The following is a 13,903-nucleotide window of genomic DNA, read 5'->3' as shown; positions in this document are numbered from 1 at the left end:
TCGACTCCACAATAACAATTTACCCGTGGGATGAAAACGGATGATGAAGAAAGGACAAATCACTCCCACTGTCTAATTCTCAAAACAACGGTCCCACCTGGTGAACTATTTTGGTGACAATAAATAAAACTCCTATTGTTTACACCTGCATTGATTCCTGATCCTAAGATACGTATTCGTTCTCACCACAGACAAAAGGCAGAAGTGGCCACAGCCCAACACCACCCTCGTGTTGTCCAAACCAGTGAAAGAATGCCCTACACAGGCCAGGATCTCCACACATGGGTAGTGGCCCATCAGTGTCACCCTGTTCTACGCAACTTCACAAAATAAAATTACACATGACAATATATCTAGACAGTTGTACAAGAACCGTAAGGACTAGGGTGTTTGGTTTGTTTTTTTTTTTTTTACCCTTTTTCATTGAGTGATATCGCATCACTTAAAGCATATGCCTCAAATTTCACAAAGGAATTTTGAAAACTCTAAACTCCCAGTTATGTCAAAAGCAAAAACTATGCAAAGAAGAGAAATACATCTCATCATCAACCCCTGTCAACAGGCTCAACACCCATCTTGAAGGTTTAAGAGAGCACATTAAGAGAGGAGTGGGACTAAAATTATCTACATGCCCAACTCTATAGGTTTGACGATTAAGTATGGTCCAAAAAGCAAGACTATTAGAAGATGAACAGCCAAAAATCAATACTCTTCCCAATGTCTCTACAACAACCAATCAAACAACATAATTTTAAAAAGACACCATTTACAACAATGATAAAATTCTAAGGGTCTATGATATCATGACTTTTACCAAATATAAATACACACATATATATAAAATATTTACAAATATGATAACCATTGATAACTGGTTTAAAAAAAAGCTGGAAAGCTATTATAATCATGCTCACAAGAAGAAAAGAGCTAAACAAACTGAAAATCAACAACTCATCTCAGATAAATCAGAGAATTAAAGTCACAAAGAAAACCAACTGTCCACTAGAACTGAAGACAAAGGCAAAGGCAGAAAATCGTAGCTTAACAGGAGCAGAAGCTGCCACTGGAGCCAGCAACTGGTACAAAAACTTAAACAGTAATTGCCTAGAGTTGGAGTCTGAGATGATAAAACCTCCTGGAGGCCCAGCCTTAGTGCAGCCACCCACCTCCCAAAAGTTTTACCTCCCGGAGCCCCACCAGATTCTCAGATTGAAGATCAGAGAAGTCTCACGTTTCTGGCAGAGGAAAGGAAAAACTAACCATTCTGACATATGTTTAGAGCATTCTTCTCTCCTTAACAAAGGCTGGACTCAAGAGACTATTCTACCAAAAGCTGAACCTACTCAGGTTTTACCAAACCCTGAGCTAGGGGGGAAAATATCCAATTCTAACACCCTGCAAGCCTTCCCATCTCACCAACGGGGGTATGGGGGTGGGGGTGCTGAGAAGTATGTGTGAGGGTCACAGCCCAGGCTCACAGGCTCAGAAAAGGAATGTGACCTAAACCGAGGGGCTATGGATCTCTACCCACTCCGCCACACCTCACCACAGCATCAACAGGGCTCCTGTGTGATAACCCAGGATTACAACTGAGAGAGCTGCAAAGGCTTTATTCCAGAAGGCGCTGTTAGGGAAACCCGAAGACGACAGGATAGACAAAACAAGGATGTTACACGTCATTTTAGGCTCTGAAACCTACAGTTACAGCAAACAGTCAACACAGCCTGGCTCCTAGCCAAAGAAACATAAAGCTTCATACTAACATCCAGCTCATTGATCTCAGGTCATTTTATCTGATATATCAGGCTGGAATGAAATATCTGTAGTGTTGAGAAGGAAAAAACAACACCAACCTAGAATTCTGACTGAAATTATCCCTCGGGAATAAAAGGAAAAATAAAGAATTTCTCACACAAACAATAACTGAAGAAATGTTTTGCCAGTAGACTTGCCTTGTAAGAAATGTTAAGTTTCTTAGAAAAAAGGAAAATGACATGGGTCAGACACCCAACTATATGTTAGAAAAAAATAAATAAATGAAGGTAAAAATATAGTCATTGATAAGAAGCCTAAAAGCAGTCAACTGTGCAAATTAATCTATCAGTTCAGTTCAGTATCTCAGTCATGTCCTATTCTTTGTGACCCCATGGACAGCAGCAAGCCAGGCTTCCCTGTCTATTACCAACTCCTGGAGCTTCCTCAAACTCATGCCCATCAAGTCAGTGATGCCATCCAACCACCTCGTCCTCCGTCATCCCCTTCTCCTCCCACCGTCAATCTTTTCCAGCGTTAGGGTCTCTTCCGATGAGTCAGTTCTTCGCATCAGGTAGCCAAAATACTGGAGTTTCAGCTTCAGCATCAGTCCTTCCAGTGAATATTCAGGATTGATTTCCTTTAGGAATGACTGGTTGGATCTCTTTGCAGTCCAAGGGACTCTCGAGAGTCTTCACCAACACCAGAGTTCAAAAGCATCAATTCTTCAGTGCTCAGCTTTCTTTATGGTCCAACTCTCACATCCATACATGACTACTGGAAAAACCATAGCTCTGACTAGATGGACCTTTGTTGGCCAAGTAATGTCTCTGCTTTTTAATATGCTGTCTACATTGGTCATAGCTTTTCTTCCAAGGAACAATTGTCTTTTAATTTCATGGCTGCAGTCACCATCTGCAGTGATTTTTGAGCCCAAAAAACTAAAGTCCCTCACTCTTTCCATTGTTTGTCCACTATTTGCCATGAAGTGATAGGACCAGATGACATGATCTTCATTTTTTGAATGCTGAGTTTCAAGCCAGCTTTTTCACTCTCCTCTTTCACTTTCATCATGAGGCTCTTTAGCTCTTCTTCACTTTCTGCCAAAAGGATGGTGTCATCTGCACATCTGAGGTTATTAATATTTCTCCCGGCAATCTTGATTCCAGCTTGTGCTTCATCCAGCACAGCATTTCTCAAGATGTACTCCGCATATAAGTTAAACAAGTGGGGTGACAATATATAGCCCTAACATACTCCTTTCCCAATTCGGAACCAGTCTATTGTTCCATGTCCAGTTCTAATTGTTGCTTCTTGACCCACAAACAGATTTCGCAGGAGGCAAGTCAAATGATCTGGTATTCCCATCTCTTGAACAATTTTTCACAGTTTGTTGTGATCTACACAGTCCAAGGCTTTGGTGTAGTCAATAAAGCAGAAGTAGATGTTTTTCTTGCTTTTTCTATGATCCAACAGATCCAATGGCAATTTGATTTCTGGTTCCTCTGTCTTTTCTAAAACCAGCTGGAACATATGGAAGTTCACGGTTCACATACTATTGAAGCTTGGCTTGGAGAATTTTGAGTGTTACTTTGCTGCCGTGAGAGATGAGTGCAATTGTGTGGTAGTTTGAACATTCCTTGGCATTGCCATTATTTGGGATTGGAATAAATCCTGACCTGTTCCAGTCCTGTGGCCACTGCTGAGTTTTCCAAATTTGCAGCATGTTGAGCACAGCACTTTAACAGCCTCATCTTTTAGGATTTGAAATAGCTCAGCTGGAATTCCATCACCTCCACTAGTTTTGTTCATAGTAATGCTTCCTAAGGTCCACTTGACTTCTCATTCCAGGATGTCTGGCTCTAGGTGAGTGATCACACCATCATGGTTATCTGGGCCATGAAGATCTTTTCTGTATAGTTCTTCTGTGTATTCTTGCCACCTCTTATCTCCTGCTTCTGTTAGGTCCATCCCATTCCTGTCATTTACTGTGCCCATCTTTGCATGAAATGTTCCCTTGATATCTCTAAAATTTCTTGAAGAGCTCTCTAGTCTTTCCTATTCTATTGTTTTCCTCTATTTCTTTGCATTGATCACTGAGGAAGGTTTTCTTATCTCTCTTTGCTAGTCTTTGGAACTCTGCATTCAAATGGGTATATTTTTCCTTTTCTCCTTTGCTTTTAGCATCTCTTCTTTTCTCAGCTAAGGCCTCCTCAGACAACCATTTTGCCTTTTTGCATTTGTTTTTCTTGGAGATGGTCTTGATCCCTGCCTCCTGTACAATATCACGAACGTCTGTCCACAGCTCTTCAGGTACTCTATCAGATCTAATCCCTTGAATCTATGTGTCACTTCCACTGTATAATTGTAAGGGGTTTCATTTAGATCATACCTGAATGGTCTAGTTGTTTCCCCTACTTTCTTCAATTTAAGCCTGAATTTTGCAATAAGGAGTTCAGGATCTGAGCCACAGTCAGCTCCTGGTCTTGTTTTTGCTGACTGTATAGAGCTTGTCTAACTCAATGAAACTATGAGCCATGCCATGTATGGCTACCCAAGACAGACGGGTCATGGTGAAGAGTTCTGACAAAATGTGGTCCACTGGAGAAAGGCCTGGCAAACCACTTCAGTACTCTTGCCTTGAGAACCCCATGAACAGTATGAAAAGGCAAAAAGATAGGATACTGAAGGATGAACTCCCCAGGTAGATAGGTGCCGAATATGCTACTGGAGATCAGTGGAGAAATAACTCCAGAAAAAACAAAGACAATGAAAGTGAAGTCACTCAGTCGTGTCCAACTCTTTGTGACCCCATGGACTATAACCCACCAAGCTCCTCCTTCCATGGGATTTTCCAGGCAAGAGTACTGGAGTGGGTTGCCATTTCCTTCTCCAGGAGATCTTCCTGACCCAGGGATTGAACCCAGGTCTCCCACATTGTAGGCAGACGCTTTACCATCTGAGCCACCAAACAACACACAGCTGTGGATGTGACTGGTGATGGAAGTAAAGTCCGATGCTGTAAAGAACAATATTGCATAGGAACCTGGAAAGTCAGGTCCTGAATCAGGGCAAATTGGAAGTGGCCAAACAGGAGACGGCAAGAGTCAACATTGACATTTTAGGAATCAGTGAAATAAAACGGACTGGAATGGGTAAATTTAACTCAGATGACCATTATATCTACTACTGTGGGCAGGAATCCCTTAGAAGAAATCGAGTAGCCATCACAGTCAACAAGAGTCTGAAATGCAGTACTTGGATGCAATCTCAAAAACGACAGAATGATCTCTGTTCGTTTCCAAGGCAAACCATTCAATATCACAGTAATTCAAGTCTATGCCCTGACCAGTAATATTGAAGAAGCTGAATGGTTCTACGAAGACCTACAAGACCTTCTAGAACTAACACCCAAAAAAGATGTCCTTTTCATCACAGGTGACTAGAATGCAAAAGTAGGAAGTCAAGAGATATTGGAGTAATAGGCAAATTTGGCCTTGGAGTACAGAATGAAGCAGGGCAAAGGCTAACAGAGTTTGGCCAAGAGAACACACTAGTCATAGCAAACACCCTCTTCCAACAACACAAGAGAAGACTCTACACATGGACATCACCAGATGGTCAATACTGAAGTCAGACTGTTTATATTCTTTGCGGCCGAAGATGGAGAAGCTCTATACAGTCAGCAAAAACAAGACTGGGCTCAGATCATGAACTCCTTATTGCAAAATTAATCTATAATTCCAATATAAAACACATAAATATTCCAACGAGGTTGTGTGAATTTCTCATACTGATCCTATAAAGTATTTGGAAAGAATAATGGAAAAATGTCAAAAAGCATGAAGCAGACATGGTTTCCAGGTTTACTATGATAGGAAGAAATAAGCTGGTACAAGGTAAGGGCTAGACAAAGAGATTCATGAAACAGAACATATAGCCTAGAAACAGACACATAAGGCAGATGTGTAAACGGCAGATGGACTACTCCCAGTTGTGGGAAAACATGCCCAGAAAGCATCTGGCAATGCGTAGAGACCTTTTTGATTGCTGCAACTGAGGGGAGCCTCCAAATCTACTATGTAGAGGCCAGAGATGCTGCTCTCAATGCCCAGGACAGCCTCCACAACAAGGAACTGCCCATCTCCAAACATCCAGAGTGGCAAGGTTGAAAGTGAGAGTGTTTGTCACTCGGTCATGTTTGGGATCCCCATGGACTATAGCCCACCAGGCTCCTCTGTCTGTGGAGTTCTCCAGGCAAGAATAGTGGAGTGGGGAGCCATTCACTTCTCCAGGGGATCTTCCCAATCCAGGGATCAAACCTGGGTCTCCTGCATTACAGGCAGACTCTTTACCATCTGAGCCACTATGGAAGCCCAGTGCCAAGGCTGAGAAACTCTAGGCCAGGAATAACAAGGGGTACACTGTGAGTAAAGTGTGGACCAGAAGGGAAAGAAAATAATAAGCAAAAGAAAAACCCCAAAACAAGTCAACAAAGTAGGGAGAGGTTTCTTAGGTTCATCCTGTCCGGGGGGCAGCTTTTCTCAACAGTTATTTCATGTGAGGAACATGTATGACCAAGTATATGTAAGCTGATCTCTTTATAGACAGAGTTACCAAGTAAGCCAAAAAATATCTTTTTCAAAAGCAGCCATAACTGACCGTAGAGCAATAGTCTTTCAATAAAACAGGGTACTGTATCACTGCTTCAAAAGCCGATAGCGTGATCTTGATAAATTCTTCTGATGCCATCAGTCCTAGAAATACAGTTAATCATTATGGATGTTTATTTACATGTTCAAAATCATAGTATCAAAATCATCAAGCAAAGATGTAAAATGTCCCACGATCTACTCACCTACAGCTCCATCTATGTTAGTTTCTCCTGAGTCTATTGATTTAATATGACTCTGAAAAAATATATAAAAATGTTAATAAATAGAGATTTTAAAATAACTGATGTAAAAACTATGCAGAGGGAAAAAAAAAAAGAAACTGAACGTATGATCGTATGTGTGTTCACCATGATTTACTTCTGGTGGTAGGAAGTAAGTGATTTTTATATTCTTTTTACATTTTTCTACAGTTTCTAAATTTCATGTGATAAGTAGGCACTAATTTCTTTATCCAGAAAGGGAAAGATAACATTCTTAGAAAGTCTCTGATTGAGTGAACACACAAAAGTCATTAGAAATTTTTTTCAACATCAAATCTCTATTTATTCAGCAGAAGTCATGGCCCTATTTTGAAATCAGGTGAAATTATTTCAGCCAAATTATATGCGTAATAAATAAGAAAAAGAGGCATTTTTACAACCATTTGGCTGAAATAATTTCACAATTTGATGTAAAAAAATTCAAAGAAAGGTATCTTTTTTTTTTTTTTATTTATTTTTTTTTTTTTTTACTTTTAAAATCTTTAATTCTTACATGTGTTCCCAAACATGAACCCCCCTCCCACCTCCCTCCCCATAACATCTCTGTGGGTCATCCCCATGCACCAGCCCCAAGCATGCTGTATCCTGCGTCAGACATAGACTAGCGATTCAATTCTTACATGATAGTATACATGATAGAATGCCATTCTCCCATATCATCCCACCCTCTCCCTCTCCCTCTGAGTCCAAAAGTCCGTTATAGACAGCTGCGTCTTTTAGAAAGGTATCTTTTGATTTCAATAAATCTACTTAAATGTCTACAGCTTAAGAAAGAAGAGACAAAACAGTGTTTATACTATAATTTTTCTGTATAATATTTAACGAATATGTAGATAACACATGAACAGAGATGTGGACAAAAAATTTTCAGGGAGAAATCACAGGAACCATTCAGAGGCTCCCTGTGAGGAAGAACACTAGACCAGGAGGCATACTTTCCCTATTCGTTTTCTGCCTTTCTGCACTGTTAGAATTTTCTAACTATGCACATGTATTATTATTTTTTCTTTTTTTAACAGCAACAACGGTTTTCTAGATTGTGAAACTATAGGGTTCTTTTATTTTCTTCCTTATACTTCGCCTGTTTAATTTTTTAAAAATCCCTACTGGACGTTTCATTGATTTGCCAATTTAAATCTCTCTGGGTCGATTTCTTTCTCTTCCTTCTCGGTGTAACAGGAATTAATCAGGTGAGAGTGAGGACAGGGCAGGAGACACTGGAGATTCAGGGAGAGGAGGGCAAGTATGAACAATCATCCAGGTGAGCGTGAAGGTATATAAATTAGGAAGAGGAACCTGATGCCCCAGTCTACAGAGAGGACTCACTTGAAGTGAGCAGTCATGAATTTAAAGTGAGACCAGCTGTTTTCCTCCAGCCGCACTTAGTCACTCAAAGCAGGGGTGAGGGAGGTAGAGAATTAAAGTGAACCAGCACTTGGGTTTGCCAGAGGAGGACAATGGAGGAAGGGACAGGAAAGGGATCACGGGTACACGCAAGGTAGGGATAGGGGTTGAACCAGGGACTCGAAGCTGAGGAAAGAGAATCGTCAAGTCACTGGGCCCAGGGAGGGCAGGATGGTGAGTGCAAAGCGGTAAGGCCAATTAAAGTCCCAGAGGAATCAAAGGACTGTTGGAGATGAGGAGCAGGGGTAGTGAGCTGAAAATAAGGTGTCGCAGCCAGACAGTACGATGCTGAAAATAAGGCTATGGGTGGAGGCAGCCGAGGGAGGGAGAGACACACCCATGGGAAGAGAGATGGTCGAGGAGCTGAGAGGATGAGGTGCTAGAAGGAACCTCCGCAGAAATACATGATTCTCTAACAATGACTGCGAATCCAGGGCTGAGACACCATGGGAGTGAGGGGGAATGACCCAGAAAAATCTGTAGATGACCACACTACACCGGGCATCTTCTGATGCTGTGAACTTCAAAGCTGGGAGTACAGCAGCGGAGCAAAAAGGGTGGACACCTACTCCACAACTAGGCTCACTAGGTGGAGGACTGTGGGGCAAAAGTACGGCCCCATCTAGGGGGATAAAAGGAAGGAAAGCTATGACTCCAGGGTAGCCCAGTGCCCCTCATTACTGTTCAGTACTTCTGAGAAGCTGAGAATAAGTTCTCTAAGCAAGGTGGGTATATAACTTCAGGGTGTGTTAATTTTTTTTTTAAATAAACAATTTTTAAGAAAAGGAAAAATCTTCCTAACAAGAACACCCATGTGGCAATGAATAAATATATAATATCATATTTTTTTAAATATAAGGGAATTCTTTGGCAGTCCAGTGGTTAAGATTTGGCACTTTCATTGCCAGAAGCTAAGATCCCACAAGCTGTGTGACACAGCCAAAAAATAATAAATAAAAATATAAGAGGACCCTCTCTCTGCTTTATCTTCTACAGCTGAAGTCAAAATCTATCAACAGACCAACACTCACTTAAAAACCTGGAGAGGGTCTTTTCTGACTTTCTCAAAGCTCAAGAGTAGCAAAGATTTATTGATTTATTGATGATGGATATTATAATCACATTCTTGTGTAAAAACCAGAATCATTTAATCATTTCTTTCATTTGAAGATCTGAATTTTTCTTTTTGTAAAAAACTATAACCACCACATAACCACTGAACTTTCATAAACTAATGAGGCCAGAACTTAAGAATAAACACAACGAAGTCCTCTTCCTCAGCTCATTAGTCAAGAGCATTTTCAGGAGGACACAAGAAACACAGTGAACATCACGAGTTTTCAAACAGATTTCCTTAATATCATTGCTTCCTGTTTCCCAGCCTAATTCAATGAAGGTACAAAAGAACTAAGGTGAAGTTCACCTTGGAACTTCCCCACAGCACCTCCCCAGATGTTTTACTGCGTAAGTGTCCCTGGGTACCTTTTTTTCCCCCTCTTACTGGAGAGGGAGGCAGGTACGATGACACATTGCTTCTGCCAATAAGAAGTAAAAACAGCAATCATCAGCTGTGTAGTCCTCTTTGGCCTGGGCTCTTCGAAAGCTTAATAATGGTTTAAAAGTTTCCTACTAAATTGCTTCCAAACTCGTGCCTCTTTAAATCATAAAGAGACCAAAACTTCCTTTTGCCTGGGGGGAAAAAAAAAGCTAAAGCCTAGGGCTCCAAATATAAAAAGTATCCTGAACTTTTCTACCAAAATAAATTTTAAAAAAATGATACCTATAGGTCAAAAGGCAAACCATGCCTGGTATCAGTATGAAAACAGAAACCAATGGGAAGCAAAATTCCAACAGCCCCTCCAGCCTGTGCCTTCATGACCCTTCTAATGAGCGAAGATCACACGGAGTACGGCTGCTGTCTCCACCCACATGAGGCAGGTCAGCAGCCCCTGGAGAGGTCCTTTAGCAGAAGCCCAAGAAGTTCTTAGATACAGCTACTAATGGTGGACCCAAAGTCTAAATACACCAAATCAATGTGCACTTTTAAAATATAAAGGGTTTCCCTTATAGCTCAGTAGGTTAAGAATCCGCCTGCAATGCAGGAGTCCCCGGTTCGATTCCCAGGTCAGGAAGATCCGCCGGAGAACAGGCCCACACCCCACCTTCTGCCCAAAAGAAAAGACCCACACAAATAAACAAACCAACCCTCTTAACTCCAGGGAAGCTTTGCCTAGACAAAATTTAAAGTAATTGTTCTCAAGCAGAAAACTCAAGGATTTCAATGTGCAGATTCTGCACCGTGAACTTCCAAGGGCCTTCTACTCCTTCCAAGGAAGGAGCAGACTGTGCCTCTGGCACTGGGGGGACACTGTAACTAACAACGGTGTTTGTGGCATCTTCTGGACAGACTGCGGATCAACTCACAGAAGCAACAGCCAACTCGCAACAGCTCATAGAAACACGCACCAGATCTGGGTGGGTAACTACAGCCAGGTCCATGACTTCAGTCAACGCTTCCTCTCCGTGGACTAGCATTTCATCAGTGCGGCCAACACTAAGTCAAGGAAGATGGATGCACAGCTAAGGCCAAATAACAGACACGGTAAGAAAAATAACAAAAGAAGAGCTCTGGAACTGGCCGCGACTCAAACTAGGAAAATCGCCCAAACAGAACCAAGAGACCTCTTCCACGGTGTGTGTAAACTCCTTTTACTTGAGCAACACTATCAAGGGAAAGACTGCTAAAGAATTTTCAGTATCACAGTTACCTTTGAACCAAGCAAGTTATCTCCCATTCCCTGAAAGTGCCTATGTGAAGCAAACCCATACAAAAAGCCCTGCTGAACACCCCTACCCCTCAAAGGGTACACTCCCTCCTGGGAGAAGGTGAGAAGGCCCTTCCTCGGGGGGAGCAGATGGGTTACATGAAGTAGAGGAGGTCTCCCTGAAAGTTCACAAAGACTTATATTGGAGTTCCTTGAAAATCTAAACTGTACTCAGTTAAGGGAAGCACAGCAAAGTACTACACAGGAGGAAAAAATAAAGAGAATGAACACAGGACAGTTCTACCTAGCCCAAACAAACAAACACTGGGCCAAAATATTCCAAGGAGGGCTGCAAGGGCAAAATTACTATGATCAGGCTCCATATGTCAGCACAGTGGAGGTATAAACATAGAACTATAGTGCTGCTCAAAATGATACCATATTGTCCTTAAAAAGATTGGAAAGCATATTAAGGGAGGTGGTAGATGAAATTCTCACAATTTGCAAATTCATGAATGTGCTACAAAAATTATATGCTTTGTAGAATTCAAGATTCAAGGATGATAACGATCTCAAGTTGAGTACAAAAGAACCTATATTGCATTGACTAAACACACTGCTTACAAAAGTCAGTGACCTCTCTACTCAACAGTCATACTTCAAAACATCATACGTTACCGTATGATGAACCTTCTAGAAAACTATAACCTCACTTATGGATGGTAATCATTTTTTTTTTTTTTACTCCAAATCAGCAATAAAATTGAGATATTTACTTCATTTTAACGAGACACCTATCTGATATGGCATTTTTAAAATCTCAGCTCAGCGTTTATTATTAACATCAAAGGAAGACAGAATAGGCTGCGTGACAAATGTTTTCGTTTCCCTTTGTACAGCTCGCTGTTTTATCAACAGTATATACTGTAAGTGTTCCAGGCAAGGGGAGAAGATAACATAATTCATGAGCCACAACCTTAACAAACAGACTATTTTCTTTGTGTGAGCAAAAATCGAAGTGAAAGATAATACAGTGATTTGTTTTTCACTGCTACTCATCTCATTAAAATTAAAGATAAGGTTAAATTGAGCTCCACTTAGAGAAATGTCATCACAGAAAGAGACACTGCACATAGCTGGACGATGTTAGCCAAAGGAAATTATAATACTGTTTCCAGAATTCCATTTTTACCAATTTCATTATTTTAAATGTTTTCATGATGTTTAATACCAAACACTATGAAAATCTTTTCTATGGACTTATTTACCCTACCTGGGTCTGTCTCTAAACAAAATGCATTATCAGAAGAGAATGTTATTTTTCCCCAAATGTCAAATTTTATTACAGTCAACAGATAAAAATACAAAAAGGTCACTTCCCTAGAGACAAATAAATACCACTAAGATTTTAAAATTACTTCATTCTGACACCAAATCCCACAAACAGTAGAGAGAGCCACATTTTTATTAGGAACATGAAAAATTCAGCATTACTCACAAGAATAGTTCCATAACTGAAAAGGAACTCTTCTGTTACAACTTGAGGTCGAAATACCTGTGTGATGAGAGTTTCCATAGATTAAATCCTGAAAGCCATGTGTAAGAAAGAAATGATCATGTTTTGTCTGAGTTGACGTTTCTCAGCTCCACTTTTTTCCCCAAAAAAGATGATACCTGAGACGTTACCAGGTGAAGCACTATAGGCATGAGGGGGAGACACATCTTCAGCTGCTTTGCTTGAACTGTGGATGGGTGTTTACGACCAGAAACGTTAGCCAGGGCGTTAAGAATGTCACCTGCAAAGCACATCCCAGAGCACACACGAGGTTAGAGACCACAAATGCTTAGGGACCACCAGCCATGGGCTGAATACTAATGGGATTGCTAAGGGAAATAATCTCCAAATAAAAGAAGTGGGTAGTAGCTACACTGTTTTATTCCCAACTCTTGACGTTAAAACAGGAAGCTGTGGCCTCTGGGGACAAGATGGATATAAGATTGATCTCTCATCTGGAAATTTAAAATAGAATATAAAAATGATTTTTCTTTTTTTGTACTTTACAAATATCAACCATGAGTATCCATTACTTTTGTAAACAGGAAAAAGTTATTTTAAGAATTATAAACTAACAGGTCATAGATTCGATTTCTCTGGTAATAGAATAGGATGGTAGAAGTAAGAGATCAATTCCCAAAACTTCCTATTGGATAGCCAAGTCCAATAACAAACCTCGCCTTGCTAGACACATGAATGTCATCATCATCTCCTAAGACAAGATGAGTCATGTAAAAAGAAAGTCAGCTACCAATTGACCAGATTGTGGCCTTTGGTCTGGAGATTTTAAAAGGGTTACAATCCAAATAAATTTTGAAAAGCTCTATTTTCAGTCATGAACAGGCAAAAATCTCCCACATTATTAGTAAGGAGCAAAAAGTTATTGTCCATCAGCCATGAAGATATTTTCATTACTTTGATTTAATATTCTGAATTTCTGAGTCTAAATATCTTTTACCATAACAGTCTGGATCAAATTTAACATTTTAAACATTTCTGGTTTATAGCCACATCTGCTGGGAAAGCATGGAATGCGATTTTAAACTAAATGTACACATTACTTAGATGCTTTTTGCATCTGTAAATAACAGTGGAATAACAGATTTTGTTAGCTATAATAAACATCCTTTGTAGATCATTATTATTTTCATCTTAAATTTTTCAAACCAACGAAATTTTCAAACTTCAATAACAAAATTCTTTAATATTAAATTTTGGTGCCTACGTATTTTTAAATTATTGTAAGAAAAAATAAATTTGTGGTTACAACCTGAAGGAAAAATGTTTTTCTTCCGAACTGTGCAAAGAGAAATTTTGAGAAAGTTCCTAAGATGATAGCCTAAGTCCAATTTTCCCCAATTAAAATGCTTTCCTTTTCTTTTCCAGGACTGCAAGATGACACCTCAATGTAACCTAATTTAGCCCTTTAGCCTACTCATTGCCTCTATCATGTCACTGATACAAAATATTTATGATAACAGATAGGGAACG

The 13,903-nt window shown here is 40.1% G+C and overlaps 1 protein-coding gene across 1 annotated transcript in view; it reads right to left on the bottom strand.

Annotated features, from left to right (window-relative positions):
* ULK4 (unc-51 like kinase 4) overlaps window positions 1-13,903 on the bottom strand; it is a 487,906-nt gene that overhangs the window by 334,855 nt on the left and 139,148 nt on the right. The window contains exons 23-26 of the mRNA XM_052660763.1: window positions 12,532-12,653; window positions 12,356-12,412; window positions 6,611-6,662; window positions 6,415-6,509 (exon numbers count right to left, since the gene is read on the bottom strand). Of these exons, the coding sequence (XP_052516723.1) occupies window positions 6,415-6,509; window positions 6,611-6,662; window positions 12,356-12,412; window positions 12,532-12,653 (326 nt within the window). The remainder of the gene's footprint in view (window positions 1-6,414; window positions 6,510-6,610; window positions 6,663-12,355; window positions 12,413-12,531; window positions 12,654-13,903) is intronic.

Source organism: Budorcas taxicolor, chromosome 1, assembly GCF_023091745.1.
Source record: "Budorcas taxicolor isolate Tak-1 chromosome 1, Takin1.1, whole genome shotgun sequence".
Classification (NCBI taxonomy): domain Eukaryota; kingdom Metazoa; phylum Chordata; class Mammalia; order Artiodactyla; family Bovidae; genus Budorcas; species Budorcas taxicolor.
This window is presented reverse-complemented; position numbering and strand designations above follow the sequence as displayed.